A 20,595-nucleotide genomic window follows, 5' to 3' on the forward strand; every position below is an offset into this window, starting at 1 on the left:
ATGGTGATGTGCATGTTTGCCAGTTTCATTTTTCTGTTTGTTTTTCTTAACCTGAGTTAGGGTATCCCAGAACTCCACCAGCTCCTGTCTAGAGAGCATCCTCAGGCAGCTCTCTTCACTCTGGAGCTGACAGCACTGCCTGGATCTGCATCACTAATTTCTTAATGCAGTGATCTGGTGTTTTCCCCTTTTGTTTCCTTGTACCAAGGATTACACGTTGTTTGTTTTAAGACACTGAAAACGAGATGCTTCTAATGCAGCTGATTGCAACAACCGGATTGTGGGTGAGGATGGGGGTGGATTCAGTAGATAGAGGCTGTGGACTTTTTTTAGTAGACAGATCTTGTGGTCCATTTGCCTTGTCTTTGAATCGCATTAAATATACACGCTGCTAAAAGGCTATTGAAATGTTCAAATGTCAGTGTTTCAAATGAAAATCAATAGCATGCTATTAGGCTCATTATATTCCTGTTATGCATCATTAAAATGCATTTAAAAGCTTTCAGCATAAAATGGGAGATGGGATGAATAACAAGACGCTCTGAGAATGTGCAGCATACTTAGACGGCAATAAAGAGTCAGTCACAAGAGAAACTTTGTAGGCAGTTGGAAAGAAAGCCCTGCAAGGAGGTCACTGGGTGCTGGAAACATATGGGAATGTTATAAAATGAATGAGGCAGAGCTCTGAGGATACAGGTGAATCAGTAGGGTTGCACCACTGGTGGAGGAAAACAGAATCATCACATATTTTTAAGATAATTTCATAAATGGGTCTTTGCAATTTGAGGTTCTCTCATTGTCTAGTCTATAAATATCACTGTACCACAGTGCTTCATAACACACCTAAAAATATGTTTTACCTTCTTGCACAAAGGGAATGTGTTAGGTCCTAAAAGCACACTTAAAAATTAGTATTTCCAAGCCTCTTTCTAGTCAAACATTATGTGGAAACGTGTCATGTCATCAGATACCCCAGCCAACTTCATCCCTATCTGAAAGAGATTTCTAATGAAAAACTTTTGGTCTGATTTTAAATGTGCACATATGGTTATAAATGAACAAGTGTGTACACACGCAATTATATACACGTGTGAGAAAGAGTGCTTCCTTTCTAAATTGTTGAAATTTTCTTTCTAAAGGGGAAGAATGGGGAGAAGTAACTCTCCCAATGGCTGTGACTTTAAACAGGCAAGAGGAACAACAGATTTCCAGTCCCAACACACATATTTTTATGCTTTCATACCTGACTGTCATTGAATGCATGCTTGCCTTGCTCCTGGCACAGGACCAGAACACAAACCACCATCCTGCATCTCACCAAGCACGTTCTCACTGAAACCATCCGATTCTGCTTTTCTCCTTTTCCTTCCAGTGAATACTCAATTCCTGCAAACAGAGCGATGTAACTTTAGCCAGAGATGAATGTTCCCCTCTGCTCCTAATAGCCACTGCCTGGATTTCAGTTTAAAACCCTACAGGCAGAGGAAGAAACAGAACCCAAAAGTCCCACTTCCTGGACAAGAGCTCTGCTCGGCTCTGAATTATTGAACACTTTTTCAGAAAGCAGACTTCAAATTTGTAGCTTAAGCATAAAGCCCTTCCTCCTGCAGTGCTATCTGCAGAGGCAAAGATTCAGCTGAAATTGATTTTAGATGAAAACAGAAACAAGGCATAAATCGAGCCATCGAGCCAGGGAACAGAAATAGTGCCATTTGGGGCAGGCGTGCAGTCGCATAGCTCGAATTATAAATGCTGAGCACTCAGAGTTCACAGCAATGCATATACTGAATGTTTTCGCATAAAACACATGCTCAGCTATTTTCAAAGTGCAGACAGATTTTAAAATATCTCTGATTAAACAGTAAGAAATAAATAAATAAATTAAAAAAAAAAAAAAAAAAGACAAATGAAAAGATCATTTTGCTTCAAATCATTTGCCAAGGAGAAAATGCTTCAGAGTTATCACAGAAGGGTTTCCTACCCAGAATAGGGATCTATGCACAGGTATATGTGCACAAAGCCGTATTGTATGCTGTTTTTATGTGTTAGTATGACCCTGCTGAGTTTCACGATTTTAATTGGGGCCAAAATCCCATCTCTGGACACTTCTTCTGGAAGTGTCCAACACACTCAAGAAACCAAGTAATTGCACTAGCATGAGTTTACTGGATGAGCAGCTGACATTTCAAAACTGGCTTAAAACGCAGAGGTATCAGTAAAATTCGCAGTAGCTAAAGAATTCATCATCAGTCACATTTGTTTCTAAACCACCCAGGGTTCAGCACTTACGAAGCCAATGTAAAATGATATTTTAGGTGTTTCCTGAGTGCTCTTCAAGTTATATCCAAGAATCCCTTGGCAGCTTTGAGGTCTGATGAACAAGTGAAGATGCATTCTCCTACAGTTGCTCAGGAAGGCTTTTAGGCATTGTTAGCAAGCCAACACTGCTGATTGCTCCAGGAATAACAAAACCTGTTTCTGCGTTGGTGGTCTCGTCTCGTGTTTTGAATCAGAGGCAAACTAGGCAGGATAACGTGGTTATCACACGGTCACTGGGAATCTGCAGTTGAACAGAGGCACACAAAACACACCTTCTCCCTCCCCTTTTGTAAATGTAGCTGTTTAAAATACACTGTGGATGGGCTGGGTCACTTAAATTATTGAGGGAAGGAATATGTGTACAGGAGAGAAGCCATGTGAGAGTAAACAAAACAATCTGGAAGTGCTTTAATTTCCCCTTTGACTTTGAGGTGTGACTTAATTCCTTCCTAACACGTTCTTCCCAAATGAAATGTGGGATAAAAAAATATTCTGGTGGGAGTTGTTTCCCAGCCTAAGTACTCAGCCTCTTTGCTAGAGGAAACTCAAATACTTGCTGTAGAGTGAGTCTATTTAATACATTTTCTTTGCATTTTTTCTTTCTTCTTCCTAACACTGTCTTTTTTTATTGCTTCTTCATTAGTAGTTCTTTTTTTCTTTTTCCTAGTGCCCATCATGCAGTTCTTGTTCCGTATTGTTTTCTAAAATACAACAGCAAACAATAACATAATCAATTTTAATTTTAATTTTTTATTTTTTTCCTGCTATTAGGAAATCAAATCAAATCAATACGAATGTGCTCCTTTGCTTGGGGATCTAATTTTCCAGCAACAATTACAATTTTCTCAAATGATGGTGTCCATTTAAATCATAAAACTATTTCATACATGTACTAGTCAAATAATTTGTAATGTTTATCTGTACTGGTAAAGGGTTATCTGCCAGAGCAGTTTGTCTGTGTTACTTTTAGCCTGAAATCTGTGCATCCACATTAGCATTTACGAGTCAATAGGACAGAGTTAGAAACGGAACCTGAGTCAGTAAATTCAGCCCCAATCCCTTTATCCCTCTTCAGGAACTCAAAGCATGATGTTTACTGAGGTCCTTACGCACGAGATAAAGATGATGGGTATATTTCAAGCTTTTATTGAGTCTCTAATAGCTCTTCAATGAGCCATCTAAAAGAAGCAGAATATGCTCAGCCTGGTCCCGGAGGAGCTGCTGTGCAGAGGCAGCAAGCTGGACCTGTCCCTTGGCACCAGGAGGCTGCACAGTGGTGATGGACCTGCTGTGGATCCTCAGCTGCCCCGTGCCCACTGCGGTAGCCGGGGCCCCGGCCTTCCTCCCAGGGTGAAACGTTTTAGAAAGCTGATTTCAGAAATTAAATGTGCCTTTGTCGACCGATGCTTGTGCCCGTCCCACCTCCTATGAAATATTCCACCTCCTGAACTGTTAGCTCTCCTGCTCTGACCAGAAACCCTTTAATTTGCAGAGAATAATTTCAGACGGCTGCATTAGCCACGTGTAAGCCACATTCTTTTTGCTATCTCAGTCACTGGGGAGATGTTTTTATTGCTCTGAGGGCCATTTCTGCAGTTCTATACCCATTGTTCCAGTAAGTACGTTATCCAAGAGCAGCTTGGGTTTCTGAAATTTATAGGAAAAGAAGAGACAGATGTCTCTTTCTTATCATTTTTCTCCTTTTTGCAACAAATTCCCTGCTCTGCTGTCTTCAGCAAAGCTTGTGTTAGCAGCAGGCTGAACAAAACAGACCACCTGGACAGAAGGACCACGGGTCCATTTCAGTGTGGATTAGCACCCAGCAAACTGCCCTTCATTTAAGGCACAATCTTAGGCATGGTCACTCCTAACCAAAAACTTCATCCCCACAAATGAACAAAGAAAAGTTTTGCCAGCCCACCAGAAGCAGAAAATCTGCTGACCAGTCTCAGGCCAGCAGATGAGCACAATATACAAAAGTATCGAGGGAAAGAGGCTATAGGGGAAAAGCTGCATGAATTCTTTGCATCTCTGCGTGGGATCTTGGAGTTGTTCCCAGACAAGAACCTTTACTGGCAGGGTACGAGGCAAGAGAACTGCCTCACAGTGGAGTAAGAGATGTAAGAGATGTGCAATGAAATGCACGAAATAAGGCATTACTCATCACCGGGATCTGATGGGGTTCACTCGAGAGATGTGTATCAGCTGAAGGATGAAGATGCTAAACTGCCGTGTGCAACCTGCTCATCAGAACGGTCTCAGTAGCGAAGAAATGGTGTGACACCAATCTTTAGAAAGGCCAAAGGGATAACCCGAGACCCTGTAAACCTTCAAGCCCAATTTCTGTACTGAGGAAATGACATGAAAGTACAGCAGTGACCACAACTTGTGCACGCACAGGCGAGACTGAGGAGTAAACCCTGTGTCTGTGCACCTTTCCCAGGTACACACTCAGTTTCCTGGTGAGACACAATCATTCAGGGCCGTAAAAAATAAAGCTGGCAGGAAGAATTCATAATGTTGAACGAGTAAATTAGATGGCAGAGAAATCAAATATTTGATAAATGCAAAATAAAATGCTGCAGTGAGGGTGGGCTGGAAAGAGAGGGAAACTGCCCCTTTTGTAGTGGTGGGTGCTACCTAATTACTGCTAATTATAGGAAAGAAGAGCAAAGTCACTCAGGACAGTTCTTTTATAGCATCAGGTCAATGTTCACGGCCCAGGAGATCAAACAACATGAAAAAGGAACAGAGAAATAAATAGAGCTCGTTGTAAAAAGGTGTACAAATGTATAAATCTATGGGACGCTCACAGCTGAATACTGGACACAAGTTTAATCCCCACTTCTTGAAAGGGTTACAGCAGGATTGGAAAAAGCAGAAAAGGGCAACAAGGATGACAGAAGTAGGAGTCCACACAGGGTGGCTTTATCTTAGAGGGGAACAACTGAGGTGTGGCATGGCAGGACATGCACAGAGTGAAGAGCAACGAACAGAGTGGAGAAGGAAGCACTGTTTTGCACAGCATGGCTCCCAGACTGCAGAACTCATTGCCACGGTGCTTTACGCATGCCAAAAATACAAGCAGGTTCATAAATCACTGACAACAAGCTCAAGGAAGAAAAGTTCATCGGGGCTGGGAACTGCCACGATGAGCATTCAACCTGCGGCTTGGGAAGTACCTAAACCTCAGAGGGACAGAAGCCAAGAGCCCACAGGGAACGAGTCACTCTGTGCTTTCTCTGCTAGACCCTTTCTCTAGGCTTCTGCTACCAGTCATGGGCAAGGCACTGAGCTAGGTGAACACCATCCTATTTGCTGTAATAAGCTGTCACTCTCCACGTCTATTCTATCCTTGTTTCAAACCTTGTCCCTTTGTCTCTGTAGGAAGTTTAAAAGAGACGTAGAAACAGTGACCAGAGTCTTTTCCACTCTGGAGACCACTGAGGTGGTTACTACAACTTCCCAATCTATTGCAATAGTTCTTCAGCCCCACAAAACCAAAACCCTGACAGGAACAAAGAACTGCAACAATTTCTCTACAGCTCAGCAGGACAGGGCTGGAGCACATCTCCTATGAAGATGGGCTGAGAGAGCTGGGGATGTTCAGCCTGAAGAAGAGAAGGCTCCAGGGTGACCTCATTGCAGCTTTTCAATACTTAATGGGGGCTTATAAAAAAAAAGATGGGAGAACTACTTTTTGCTTGGGCAGATAATGACAGGACAAGAGGGAATGGTTTTAAACCAAAACAGGACAGATTTAGATTAGATGTTATGATGAAATTCTTCAGTCTGAGGGTGGCGAGGCACTGGCACAGGCTGCCCAGAGAAGCTGTGGATGCCCCATCCCTGGAGGTGCTCAAGGCCAGGCTGGATGGGGCTTTGGGCAACCTGGTCTGGTGGGAGGTGTCCCTGCCCATGGCAGGGGGGTGGAATTAGGTGGGCTTTAAGGTCCCTTCCAACCCGAGCCGTTCTGTGATATGATATGACACAAGGGAAGACAAAGTTGGCCAGGTCTGCATGTCCTCAGCTCCCCTGTAATCTGAAATGTCTACCGAAAGACTGAGCGTTCAGGTCAGCTTGAAGTTCATCTTTCTACCTATTTTTCCATAAATCAATTTGAGTTGTGAAGAACTTTCCTCTCCTACAGTGTTTTCCTCTCTAAAGTACTGAGCTTTCACATTTTCTGACTGAAGACCTCTTCTCTCTATGCATTACAAGTAAGGGTGGAAAGCTCTTGTATGTGTTCATGCTTTCCCAAGTTCTCCTGCCAGCCCTACTACACGCCTACACAAATTACTTCCTCATCAATTTGCAATCGTTTGATCTTCTGCCCAAATGTTATAACATAAGTCCTTGCTGCAGTTTAGTAAAATCCCAAATTCCAAGGACTCCTCTCTTTCCTGGAACACACTGGCCACGGCAACAAGCTCACTGGCATCCTCTACTTTTTGCTTTATTATCCTAGGTATGTATTTTGCTGTGTGATCTAGTGAACTAGTGAACAGCTGCTCTAACAGGAAGTTTTTTAGATCATCCCTCACATGGCTGCAGACCCTGTGTTTTTGGTGTTGCTTTTTGTGTGTGTGTGTTTCTTTCCAAAGCAATCACTTCTTTATCTTCTATATGTGTGTGAAGCCTTTACACCTCTCATATCTTGCTTTCCTTGCAAGGGAAAGCAAGGCTTTATGACTTGCTTTGTATTCAGAACCTTACCCTTCAATTTATGTTATGTTATAAACTGAGTCCCATCTCCTACATCAGAATGGCTAACTAGAAAGACTTGGGAGGTGTATATCTGAGGGCACCCAGTCGCTGATACCACAGGAATCAGACAGCAGAAGCGGTGGCTGTTCTCAGGACCTGCCAAGCCCTTCTCCTCTCAGTGTGCACCACAGAAAGCTCTTCCTCCAGGCCATGCCCTCAGCACTTCACGCTATGCCTCATAGCGCATCTCTGAGCTGCTGTCTCTCAAGATGCACTTCCACAAGTCAGGCTGGTAAAGCCAAGCACTGCACTTCAAAGGGATGTTCCTCTGTCCCCTGCTTCCAGGCACACACTGCTGCAGCTCGTCTTCCTTCAGCTCTGCCAAGAACCCCACCAGCAAAGCGGTTGGATCTCAGTTAAATCAGATCATGAAAGAAACAGATGAACACTACCTCCAGGATGCCCCGTGGGCAGGGCAAGGAGGAGAACGACACCTCCTGCTCTTAGCACCGGAGGCAAGGGAAGGTTGCAGGGCTGCTGGCTGAGCTTCTTGGCTCAATCCTAATCCGGGGACATGCTGGCTCGCTGGGCAGCGTGTGCCTGGAGCTGCCTTTGCTCCCGTGTGGGTGCTGGTGCGGGAATGGGACCCGAGGGGATGGCATGGAGCTGGGACAGGGCAGGGTCAGGCTGGGGGTTAGGGAAAGGGTCTGCACCCAGAGGGGGGTCGGGCACTGGGACAGGCTGCCCAGGGCAGCGGGCACAGCACTGAGCCTGAGGGAGTTCAAGGAGCATTTGTGCAGTGCTTTTAGACACAGGGGCTGGGTTTTGGGTGGCACTGTGTGGTTGGGCTCAGCGTCCCTTGCGGGTCCCTCACAGCTCGGGATACTGTGTGCTTGTGATACACTTGAGGTGGAAGCTTATCGAGGAGCTTATTTTCTCTCAGAAACCACCAGATATGAGGAGATGTCACTAGAGGTGTACCAGTTGTTTGCCCAAAGAGCCGTGACAGAACACCCCACGGCAGCACAAGCCCCCATGTCCCACATCAGGCGAGGCGAGGCGCGCCCCCCCTCCATTCCCTCCCCTCAGCCGCTCGGGGCGGGGCCAACGGCAGCCACCGCGCGCGCGCGCGCGCACCCCGCCGGGCTCCCCCTACCGGCCCTAACGCCCCTAACGGCCGCGGAGGCCCCGCCCCCCAAGGCACCCACCAGCCAATCCCGTTCCGCCGCCGCGCCGCTCGGACCAATCCGCTCCCGCTCCCCCGTCCCGGTCCCCGTGCCCCCGCCCCGTTTCGCTCAGTCGCGGCCGCGCCGTAAAGCGCGCAGCGGGCGCCGCGGCCTGGCGGCGGGGCCGGGGCCGGGCCGGGCTCCGTGAGGCGGATGCCCGGGGGCGGGGGCAGCCCGGCGGAGGCGGCCGGCGAGGCGGCGGCGGCGGCGGCTGCTGCTGGAGGAGGAGGAGGAGGAGGAGGAGGTGGAGGAGGAGGAGGAAGCAGCAGCAGCAGCGGTGGGGGGGTGGCGGCGCCGCCGGCGGTGTCCGGCAGGATGAGCCTGTCGCCCAAGGAGCTGTCGAGCCTGCTGAGCATCGTGTCGGAGGAGGCGGGCGGCAGCACGTTCGAGGGCCTGTCGAGCGCCTTCCACCACTACTTCGGCAAGGCCGAGCACTTCCGCCTGGGCTCCGTCCTCGTCCTGCTGCTGCAGCAGCCCGACCTGCTGCCCAGCCCCGCGCAGCGCCTCACCGCCCTCTACCTGCTCTGGGAGATGTACCGCACCGAGCCGCTGGCCGCCAACCCCTTCGCCGCCGTCTTCGCCCACCTGCTCAACCCCGCGCCCGAGCGCGGCGGGGATGAGGCGGAGCGGACGCCGCTCTCCGGTGAGAGCCGGCCCGGTAGGGGGGGAGGGGGTCAGGGCCGTGACACTGGGAACCCAGGGGACGTTTCTGCTCGGAAAGAGCAGTCAGGCACTGGGACGGGTTGCCCAGGGAGGTGGTGGAGTCACCGTCCCTGGGGGTGTGCAAGGAGAGGTTGGGCCTGGTGCTTGGGGACATGGGTTAGTGGGTGACAGTGGCGGTAGGAAATTGGACCAGGTGATCTTGGAGGTCTCTTGCTGCCTTAAAAATCACGGAGTTGTTTCTTCCTTCTGTCTCCACAGGCTTCTTACCTCCCATAACTCCCCCAGAGAAATTCTTTCTCTCTCAGCTGATGTTGGCCCCCCCTAGAGAGCTGTTCAAGAAGACTCCTCGACAGATTGCGTCCATGGATGTAGGAAACATGGCCCAGTCGGTGGATATAAGCGGCCTTCAGCTGGCGTTAGCAGGTAAGGGAGAGCTGTGGTTCAGCTGTGAATGGAAGTGTGAACTGTCATTTGGCTTTGAGTTACTTGAGGAAGCACTTGTCTATCCTAAATAGGGAAAAGGTTGGACTAAACTTTAGTTTTCAAGCGCTGATTATGTCTTAGCTATTTTATTGTACTTAGCAAGCTGCTTTTTTAAGCACATATGTCACTGCCTTAAAATGAGAAAATTTTGCAAGTTTTGGAAGACTTTCATCTAAAATTAGTTTAGGTTTTGGTGTATTTTTTTCCCTTTTCTCCTACGTAGTACTTTTGGTATGAAATTGGCTACTACAATTGCATCTTTGCTGTTCTACAATTAACTTAGATCTTACAGTGTTAGCTCAGGAGTGGTAAGTGGTCTGCTTTTATCACAGAATCACAGAATGGTTTGGGTTAGAAGAGACTTTAAAGCCCACCCAGTTTCAACCCCCTGCCATGTGCAGGGACACCTCCCATCAGACCAGGTTGCCCAAGGCCCCATCCAGCCTGGCCTTGAGCACCTCCAGGGATGGGGCACCCACAGCTTCTCTGGGCAGCCTGTGCCAGGGCCTCACCACCCTCTGGGTGAAGAGTTTCTTCCTAACACCTAATCTGCCTTGTTTTAATTTTAAACCATTACCCTTTGTCTTATCACTACACTCCCTGACAAAGAGACCCTTTCCTAAGTGACAAGGTAGCACGATGTGATGCTTATCCTTTGACAGAAGAAGAAAAGGACCAGGAACATGATTGTTCTGATTGTGTTGACTGGGGAGTCACATCTGGGGCCACTCTAAAACAGAAAATATTGTCAGGGACAAGTCAGTTCAGAAGGAGGGGGATTCCTAGGCATGTGCAAATGGAACTACTTCAAAACTGGCCAACCCACTTCTGTTCGTGAACCCTGTGGCTTGCCCCTCTGAGGTCAGGCTTTTCTGCCAGGCACTTGTATCTTGGTCTTGTCATTTTTACGTAGAATTTGTCACTGATTTTTTTTTTTTTTATGCTCAGACACACTGTCCCATCTTCACAGTGTACAGATCTGTAGTGTCCTCCTCAGCTGATATTTCTAGACTGCAGGATCTTTTGAAAATGGAAATTGAGTACCCTAGCATACTGTCAAGAGGGAAAACAAACCCTTCTGGTTCTTCTGTTCATCCTGGCTGTGTTTTCAAGGACATTTCTGTCAATTCAGAGTCTTGAAATTTCAGATAACTTGTGACTTCAGCATAAGGCATACATCATGCCTGAACAAAACCTGGATGCTTTTCATCTGGTTTTGTTTGTTTTTTGTCCTTGATTCTCTGGTTGCATTTTGTCATATTAAAGCTAAAACATGCAGAGAACCTCAAAACTGTATCTGTAGGGATGGTTGCTTTAGGGCATGCATTTTATTCTGTCCTTTTTCTTTAAATACCATTCACTGGTGGCTTTAAGTACAGTACAGAGCCATTAATAATGCTTTGCAAAATCGAGCCCTGTGAGATGTGCTTGTATCATTATTTACATACTCAGTAAACAGCATGCATCACTAACTGTTTATGAGCCATTGCAGGAGTTGTGTAACAAAACAAACTGCATCTGAAAAAAATTAAATCTGTGTTTCTCAGACTTCTAGCTCCCTAGAAGAAATGCCTGCTTTCTAGTCACTTTCTTAGAGGACAGCTTTTTTTTTTTCCTTTTCTTTTAATAATTGTGACGTTTCCTGTCTGTCTATCTGTAATGCTTCAGAAAGTCTGTAAAGTTTTCGGAAGTCTTCGGCGCATGTCTCCTATTAATGCAGGATGAAGTGATGCTGTTTACAGTGTGTAAACATGTATTATGATAGATGCTTAGATACAATGTTTGGAGTGGAGTATTTGTGTTGTTTTCCCATGCATTTCATCAAACTTAACAGCTGTAAGTTGTGGTAGCACCTCAAAATTGTGGCCCTGAGATGAATTCCGGGCTGTTTAGAACTGGATGAATTTGAGCTGCTTTAGAATATAGTTGCCAAATCAAATTATTTAGAAAGCATAAACATTTTTCAAAGAGTGTATTCATCTTTTTTTCTTTTTCTTTTTTGTAAAGCATGGGGGGGAAAAAGCACTTGGCTTGTTTTCTGAATTTAATTGTGACAACTTTGCTTGGAGCTGTATTATGATTTATTTTTTTCTGTTGAATGTAAAGTGTTGGCATAGAGCACCTTGGGAATCAGCTTTAAAACTTGCTTTGTTCTATTCTCCCTCTGGTTTGCAGGGTGTTCACTCAGGCTTTGTGTCTGTAACTTGATTTTGTTCATCTAGTGTGTTACTGTATCAAAACTGACATCCCTGCAGCTAGTAGAAAGTGACTTTGGGGAAGTGCTCAGGAGCGTTTGTTTCCTAACCCTTATTTAATGGAAGGGTAATTATCCTGTACTGAAAGTTGGGTTTGTAATACACTGTAGGGCTTTCTGTTGAGAATCAGACGGTTTGTTGTTACTTGTTTAAATAGGGGAAAAAAAGGGGGGGGGGGAGGGTAGACGAGACATGACACCTCCATTATAGGAACCTATGTGACTGTATTCAGATTAGGTTGTGGTTGGTTTTGGTTTGTTTTTAATTTGATGTATTAGTTCAAGTTGCTGGATTTGTTCCTGTTAAATAAGCATGTTCCAATTTACTGATCTCAGGTCATGTTTTTGCTTACCTGAAACTAATTTTTGAAGCAGTGAGGGCTAGACTTTTAAACTTAGATGTATAAAAAGGGCTCATAGAGGCTTCTAACACCTGTGAATTAAAGGAGGGTGTCTTAAACTTTTGGTTTTCTAATTAAGCATCATTAGTGGTTTAAGATTATGGGGATACAAACAAATCAGTGATTTTTATTGCCTGATATATTTAAGTTCTAGATTATAAAAGACAAAAAAGGCACACAATAAGCTTTTTTTTTTTTTTTTTTTTTCCCAGAGAATTTGATTTGTTGAATCAACTAATCTGTTTGGTGGCTGAATGAAAGCTGGAATTTGAAACAATTTATAAAGTAGATGTATTTTATAGACCAGTTCATTTTTACTTCAAAAATGTTTGTTTGAAAACAGGTGAAAAGCATGCTAGCTGGATTTAACAGAAAAACATACCGTGCTTTGCTACTTCAGTGAGCATATATTGAAATGTTTGCATGGTCTGAAATAACTTGATAAAATAGGACAGAAAGCCCTGAAAGAAACTAGCAATAGGTGATGCTTTCTTTTGATGATCACTCTGACACTCGCAGGAATTTCACTTCAAACATTTCTCAAGGATTTGGTCACAGTCACATGAAGTAGAGCTCATGTGGGTGGGAAGCTGTGAAGGGTCTTGTGGCTGCACGAGAAGAAGCAAGCACACTTTGCTTGAAATAGATAAGGACCCTGTGCAGAATCTGTCAGCACTGTGCTCAGTTAGGATAAGAAGCAGTGTCTAATTTCATGTGGGACCAGCGATTTTGGACTTCCAATTACTTGAGGGTTAATCTGCTGTTTAATATCCTCTATGGAGGGTGAGAGGGAAGGAACGCAAGGTGGAATTGTGTAGTGGAGTTGTTGGCTTCCTTTGTGTGTATTATTTTTGCTAAAGTGTTAGAAAACATGGTTTCTCGGAAATACAGAGAATACAGAAGGTAAGCTTTTAAGCTTTTGGATGCAGAAGAGTGATAGGCTGTGCCAGAAGAACACCTAAAATCTGGCAGTTCAAGTATTGAGCCCCCTAGTTTCTCTTAGGCAATTTTTTTCATGTTTTTGGTAAATTTTTCTATAAGTTGCTTAAGTTCTGCAATTTGGGCTTTAAACAGACCCTTTCACAGGATTGCTTTGTAATTCCTGTTTGTGTAGAATCCTGCATCAATTGAACTCCATCTTTTTTGAGCACTTGCTGCAACTTGACAGCAAATGCAAAAGTAGCTTATGTGATGCCAGTGAGATGTGTTGGCTAAATCTGAATAGCTGACTTCAGTTCTAGTGTGCCCCTTATCACTGCAGCGTGTAAATGTAGCTCTGCAGATCTTTTCACTTCCCAGCTCTGAGAAGTGATGGCAAAACTAGATATGTTATCTGAACTCTTTCAGGAGTATCACGTGAATCCACTCATTAGCTTTTAAAAGCAGATTACATCAGTAACTTACCTTTCTGAAGTCAAGACTACATTTCACGTTCATTTCTATTTCATCTTTATCACTGCTGCATGCTTCTGTCCCTCTCCTGTCAGATTGGCATTCTGAGTACCAGTGTTGAACTTCATGTTGTTCCCTCTTACTTTTAAGCTAGCTCTGCTCTAAAGCTGATTGTTTCAGACTACTTTTAGTATTCCAGGCATCTCCATTTCAATTTTATGCTTTAATATTGTGGCCTGACCTTCTTCCAGAACGCCAGTCCGAGTTGCCAACGCAGAGCAAGGCCAGCTTCCCCAGCATCCTCAGCGATCCTGACCCAGATTCTTCCAACTCCGGTTTCGACAGCTCTGTTGCCTCCCAGATCACTGAAGCCTTAGTGAGTGGGCCAAAGCCTCCTATAGAAAGTATGCGCATTTTCACATCTTTGTGGTTGTAACTCGTGACGTGCCGTGTCCTTATGCTTCTCCAGATGAAATGTAGTATGATTCAAAAGTATTTTCCAAGTATAAAATGGGGATGGAGATGAATGAAATAGCGCAGAACTGCATCAAACTATTTTCAGATCACTCCATGACCTTCATATTTCCAGGTTTTTCAAAATCTGGAGTGTGTCTTCAAGCTGTTTCCTGTGTTGGCTAAAAAACTGGCTCTGATGCCCCTCAGCTCTTAGTGCCCTACACTAAGATCTGCGTTCCTGCTTCAGGAAGCAGTTAGTGGGGAAGGGAAAAAGACCATGCCTTGATGGCAGAAGCAGTAACTTAGTGATCTGATCCAAGAGAAAAACCACTGATATAACAGCATCGCTAAAAATGAAGAATAAATGTTTGTCAGGAAGATCACAATGCTCTTCCCAGTGTTACAGCTTAAAGAAAGGTGGGCTTTGGGGGCTTTCTTGTACTGAAATAAAACTGAATACCTGAAGTTTAAAAAAACGTTTTACATTGTTGCCTTTTTAGGTCACTTTCGACCAGAGTTTATTCGACCGCCGCCTCCACTCCATATATGTGAGGATGAATTGGCTTGGTTAAATCCAATAGAACCAGATCACACAATTCAGTGGGATAAATCAATGTGTGTGAAAAACAGCACTGGAGTTGAGATAAAAAGAATCATGGCAAAAGCTTTCAAAAGTCCCTTAACTTCCCCACAACAGACGCAGGTAAGTATCATGCAATTAATCTGTTTAAATTAATTTTTCTAACAAGTTATTTGTTAGATTTATGTGTTTTTAATTAAAAAGTGATCCACATTTTCTAATTTAGATCTGTGTTCTGATTCAGTGCTTTTAATTGTCAAAACCCAAGAGTTTTGACTTGGGTTTGTACGAATGAGAGGAATCTTTAAACTTCATAGCATTGGCTGGATGTAGCTAAGCTGATCAGTGGTACCAATATTTTTCTGCATTGGAAGTCTTTTGATAACAAAGTTGTTTCTGCTTCTGTGGAAGCTTTCAGTGAGAAATGAGTTCAGAAATGCTAACACTGAATCTTTGCTCAATTTACTAGTATTATTCCCTTTATTTCAGTGGGCTGTTCTTATATTCATTATGCAGCGCTACAAAATATGCTTTATTTACAGAGTTCTTTCTGATGTTCTGACAACAATAAACTTGAAATTGAGATTTCTTCTGCTGGACAGAAAACTAAAGAAGGATGAATTTATTTTTTTTTACCCCTACCTTCCTTGCCACCCACTGATCAAAGACTATTAAAGCCTTAGTGAAGGCTTTGTTGGCACTGTTGTCTTTAAATAGAAGTGTTAAGGAAATACACCTGCAGTGTATTTCAGTAGAGATGCCTAAAGGTTTATAGTTCTGTAGTTTACATATATTAGAGCTGTTACTTCAAGCAGCAGTGTGAATAGTTAAGAAGAAAAAACAATTCAGAGTTGTTGTGTTTTTGTTTTTTTTTCTTTATAGCTCCTTGGAGAACTGGAAAAGGACCCCAAGCTCGTTTACCATATTGGTCTTACTCCTGCCAAATTGCCAGACCTCGTTGAAAACAATCCTTTAGTAGCTATAGAAATGCTGCTCAAACTGATGCAGTCTAGTCAGATAACAGAGTATTTTTCTGTGTTGGTCAATATGGACATGTCCTTACATTCAATGGAAGTTGTAAATCGGTAAGTACTCCCTCAAATCTAACGTGCTTCAGGAAACTTATCAAATAAAGACAATCTGCTGAACAGTTCTTAAGTGACTGTGGGGCTGGCTGCAGGGCTGTAGGTGGATGCATTCCAAGCACTACCAGAAGAAACATAAATAACAGAAATGAACAGGAATCAGTTAGATTAGAGTTAAGTGAAAGAAATGAGCATCAGCATCATTTCCTTTTCAATTTCTGTGTTGTCTCACCTTTTTAATGCTCTTACTTTTTAAAGATAGTAAGAGTTAGTGCGCTCTAACTATTCCTGCAGAGGAAGGCAGTGCTGTGGAGTTGTAGCTTTCTGCAACTTCTGGCTTTTCTAAATCTGTTTCTTTCATAAAAGCTATACTTGTATTTTGTCTTTAGATAAAAAAGAAGAACACAGCTTCAATTTGTAGGTAGCTTTGGGTTAGTCATAAAGAACTGAACCTCTCGAACATCCTCAGTGCAGAGAAAGCTGCCAATTTCCAAGTTCCTTTTTTACTGTGGTGCTGTTTGAGAATATTACTGTAATACCATTTCCTGTTAGCATCATCAAAACTGCAATTTAACAGGAAAAAAATGCTACTTCCCAGCAGAAAGAATAAATTAGATGTTGGAGATGCATATTAAATTTTATATCAGTTATATATTAACATACTGTATTTTACAGCACATTTCTTGCACAGATGCTATTTTAGTTTAATTTTTCAGCCCCTGCTCCAAGAATGGAGAGACTTATTCAAAAGAAAAAAAAAAAAGGCAGTGTTACTCTTGATCTTAGCAAAGTGTTTCTATGTGGAGAAGAATGGGGAAATAAATATTGTCATGTAGGTAGCTTCAACTGGAGGTGGTAATTATTAGAAAGTAATTTTACTACACTGTTTGATATGTTCAATTCCAAACAGTATTTAAAGGAGGCATTTGCTTAAAAAGAACTTGTGTTCTTGATGCAGATTAAGTGAACAAAAGGTGGCATTGTTAAATAGCCATCCTGCTTTATGCTCTTGCCCTCTCTTCGTTGGAAATAACTTCTGCACATAGATATACCTCATTTTCTTAATGAATGCTGGCACTTTAAACAGGGGAACTTCTCAGACATCTAATCCCACAAACTGCCAGAGAACATCGTTCCTACTTCCTTCCATTTCTTGGCAATTACTGAATGCGAACTGCCAAATCAGCCTTGTTCCGCGGTCCCTTTGCAGCAGAGCTGAATCGTACCTCAAATATTTGACAACAGGAACACACACACCTCCCCAGTGGTGCAGACTTAAGGGGTTACTACCCTGAATGGGTAGGGGTTGCAACAGGGAGAAAGGGTGGTAAGAAAAGCGTTCTTGCTCTTGTCTGGGGTAGCTGAACCACCAGTCAGGCATGCTGGTTTTCCCAGAGCGGAACTACCATAGGAAAAATCTCTCAAACTGCGAAATGACTACTAGAGGTACTGATTTTTAAGTGAAAGAAGACAAAAATTTGCAACAAATGTCTAAAATTTCCCTGTTGCCAGGCCTTTTACTGCTTGAGATGGGACTGGTTAGAGTTTTGGTCTAATTCTGTTGTAATTTTATGACAGTTTTACTATATATCACTGTAACTTATGAGCTGTAGTACTTCAAAAAAAAGTATCAGTGGTATCTCAGATACAGCAGTCAGCACTGTCAAACAGCAATAGGTGTCCTTTCTGTTAACCCTTAAAATAGATGAATACCATTCTTTGATGCAGTAGTTCTCCAATTGTTCTGCAGTAAGAAGCTTCTGAGATCATCATGCATCATGAATCTCATTCATCTAGTCAGGGTCTTCTGTATTTGAGCTCCAGATACTCAAGCTGTTTCAGCTTTTAGGACTACAATCTGGATCTGAAAGAACTAATGAAACACATCTTTTGACACACACAAAAGTCACATGGGTTGTGTACTTCAGGAAGGAGCTCAGCATCCAGATTCACTCTCTGGAGTTCAGATATGGATAAACCAAATCGTATTGCAGAAGAATCCTGGCATTCAGACAGCTTAAGGCCTTCCTCTTAAATTTGAAGTTACATCATAGACTCGTTTGCGTAACATGTCTTTGTAGGTATGTCAAACACACTAAGAACCAGATCTAATTTAGCTTCTGTACTATGTTGGGTTTAAAATAAAAAGGTTTTGACCCCTAAGAAATCTAAATGTTTAGAATTATGTCTGTGAAGGTTTTTAGAAATCAGCTCTGTATGACATGATCAGGAATAAACTAGTATCACTGGTCTAACTTATCTGCTCTGCAACAGAATCATAATATTTCTGGCTACATAAACTATTGGATATTTTTAATTTGAACAGGCTTACTACTGCAGTTGATCTCCCTCCTGAGTTTATTCATCTTTATATCTCCAACTGTATCTCTACCTGCGAACAGATTAAAGACAAATACATGCAGGTGAGTACTCTGCTCAACTGGTCAGGAAAAAGGGTCCAGTGTCTTGCTCTGTGTAACATGTGCTGAGACTTTATCAGGGTGATAGCATTAAAGCAGCAGTAAGACAGAATAATTTATTTCAGAGGTACTTTTTTTTTTTTTTTTCCTTAATGCACTACGCAGTTCCTTAGTGTTTAACAATTACTGTTTCACCTTTCTACAAGACTCCACAGGTAACTACTGTTTTGTTTTGCTGTAGATATCATACACTTCTTCCTAGCAAAACTACAGTTTTATGACTCAGGTGCCTAAGTGTGAAAAGCTTATCTGTCATTCAGTGTGACTTCTCTTTACTTCTAGCATGAGATGTTTGTTTTCTACTTAGTTTTGAGCTTTTTTTCACTCCACAAGTGTCTCCACCAGTTCCATGCTTTGAGGTGATGTTATAAAACTCCTGTGGAAATTTTGCCCTTCAATTTTCTCTATTACTGACCCATAGTAGCTTTCAGATCTCCTTTAAACCCTAAAAACCCTTTTATTTTCTGCTTTCATAATGCCATAATCTCTTCTTCCCAAGCCAGTCTTAATTCCTCAGTACCAGCATGCAAGTTGTAGCCACTTCAAGGATCTTTAACCCTCCTTGTAGCTGTTACCTGCATGTTGTATGAAGCACTTCCCTTCTTTCCTAAAATTATTTGAGTTTCACCAAGTAGGTCTTGTTTTCTTGGGTATGTTTTTGGTGAAGGACAGTTCCATGTTCAGTTCACACAAGGCTTCATGAGTCCTGACCAATTCCTCCCTCAGCTTTCTCCTCTCTATACTGGATTGCAGCCTATTTAGATTTGTGCATTTGTGCATTTTAGATTTCCCTTAAGCTTTTTGGCTTCCTTCTCTAGCTCTGCTACATCCTTAAGCTGCAGAGGCCAAAACTGCACGTAGTGAACAGGATGTAGGTTCAGTGTGGTTTTGGACAGCAGGAAAATCCCCTCTGTCTTGTTCTAAGTACCTTTCCAGATGCTGACTAACCACTTGTTAGTTTTTGGTGGCTGCTGGTGGTTTTCTGCTTTGGGACTTGGCCAGAAATGCATGGATGCATTGATCTGTGACTTGCTGAATAGCAGGGGAGAAAAATAGCAGAGCTGAGAACATGCTCACAGAGTGGGTGGGCACTGCTGAGGTTGTAGAGCAGCTGTGCTTCTGGCACACAGGACAAAACAAAAAGAAGAGGGTCAAGGAAGACATACTGATCAGCAAGGAGCATGCAAGGTGTGTGAGATCTGACATTTGTTAATACTACCTAATGAGGTCTCACAGCAGCTGAAACACAAGATGTTTTGTTTGAGAAGCACCATTCAAAAACACTCCTATCAGAAGTAAACAAAGCACAATCCTCAGAGTTTGGGAACCAGCCAACACCTTGCAGTTGTACTCTTGTTCTGAGTTTCATATTAACCAAAGTTATTCTTGTACCTAGTCCTGGTGCTGCAGAGAACACATGATGCCTTTTGACTGTAGCAAGGGAAACAACTTGTTCAGTTCCTGAATTTCCTTGGTGTAGGTAGGAAATTTGAGAGAGCTTAATTCCTCTAAAAAGCTGGGAAGTTTTGAGATTGAAGCTTGTTAATTTTTCTTTACGGTGTTACTTGTAGAAAATGAGACTAAGCAAGAACTGTGTCCATAGTGATGACAAGTCTCTTGGGGTTTTATTCATAGATTTACATGTGTACATGTGCTCTGTACTTTCATATATATATATATAATGCAATCTGGTACCTTATTTGTGCATGTACAGAGCTTGGAGAAAAGATTACTGCTGTAGCTGAAATTCTGCTGAAATGCCTCAGTTAAGAGGGTTGTGCTGCTCAGGGCCAACAAACGTGGTTGCCAACTTTTATGTGGATTATGAAACCGCCTCTCTTCTGTTTCAGAACCGCCTGGTACGTCTTGTTTGCGTCTTTCTTCAGTCTTTAATCAGAAACAAGATTATTAATGTACAGGACTTGTTTATTGAAGTGCAAGCGTTCTGCATTGAGTTCAGCCGGATAAGAGAAGCAGCTGGCCTCTTCAGATTGCTGAAGACACTAGACACTGGGGAAAATCCATCAGAGACAAAAACTTCCAAATAAAACCACTTGGTCACTGGGGGGAGGGGTGGAATATGAGTGTTCTATACCAATTAATTGTATATTTTAAACCAAAATCACTGGATAAATAATGTAATACACTATAAATAGCATTTTATGCATTTAAACAATAAATGTTTTTCTGATATGTGTGCTTGAGCTTGAAATGTTAGGCCTTACCCTTAAGCTTTCTTTGACTACAGGTCTTGAGCATGTCCTGAACTATAGGCTCTATTCCCAGAGAGCCTCTATTCACAAACGGCTTTGGATAACTGAAGTTAACTGCTATCCAAATAAGTAATTTAAATTCATGTTGGCTCTTTCTGTACTCTGTAAGGCCTCCTAAAAGCTGGAACCACCTTCTGTTAATGATGTTCCCTCATCTCACTGGGAAAGGGAAAGTCAGTCTTGATGCTTAGAATAAGCTTAAGGATTACCTTTAATGTTTATGATGATGAAGTGTTGACTGTAATGTTTAAAACTGTATGCTCTCCTCCTCCACAT

General features: G+C 43.0%; 1 protein-coding gene across 1 annotated transcript; it reads left to right on the forward strand.

The window, feature by feature from the left end:
- Positions 1-8,405: 8,405 nt before the first annotated feature.
- On the forward strand, positions 8,406-20,239 carry CNOT11 (CCR4-NOT transcription complex subunit 11). Its single transcript, XM_032200958.1, has 7 exons — positions 8,406-8,895; positions 9,174-9,338; positions 13,697-13,849; positions 14,402-14,604; positions 15,364-15,566; positions 17,893-17,989; positions 19,897-20,239. Exons 1-7 carry the CDS (start codon positions 8,406-8,408, stop codon positions 20,092-20,094), a joined length of 1,509 nt encoding a protein of 502 aa, XP_032056849.1. The 3' UTR covers positions 20,095-20,239.
- The last annotated feature ends 356 nt before the right edge of the window (positions 20,240-20,595 follow it).

This window comes from Aythya fuligula, chromosome 1 (genome assembly GCF_009819795.1).
Source record: "Aythya fuligula isolate bAytFul2 chromosome 1, bAytFul2.pri, whole genome shotgun sequence".
Taxonomy (NCBI): Eukaryota; Metazoa; Chordata; class Aves; order Anseriformes; family Anatidae; genus Aythya; species Aythya fuligula.

What these genes read in the sequence shown, in the direction of transcription:
- CNOT11 (XM_032200958.1), top strand. Translation starts at nt 8,406, where the DNA reads ATGCCCGGGGGCGGGGGCAGCCCGGCGGAGGCGGCCGGCGAGGCGGCG. An exon ending in CCTTCAGCTGGCGTTAGCAG is followed by an intron (nt 9,339 to 13,696) that starts GTAAGGGAGAGC and finishes ACCTTCTTCCAG; the next exon opens with AACGCCAGTCCGAGTTGCCA. An exon ending in GCCAAAGCCTCCTATAGAAA is followed by an intron (nt 13,850 to 14,401) that starts GTATGCGCATTT and finishes TTGCCTTTTTAG; the next exon opens with GTCACTTTCGACCAGAGTTT.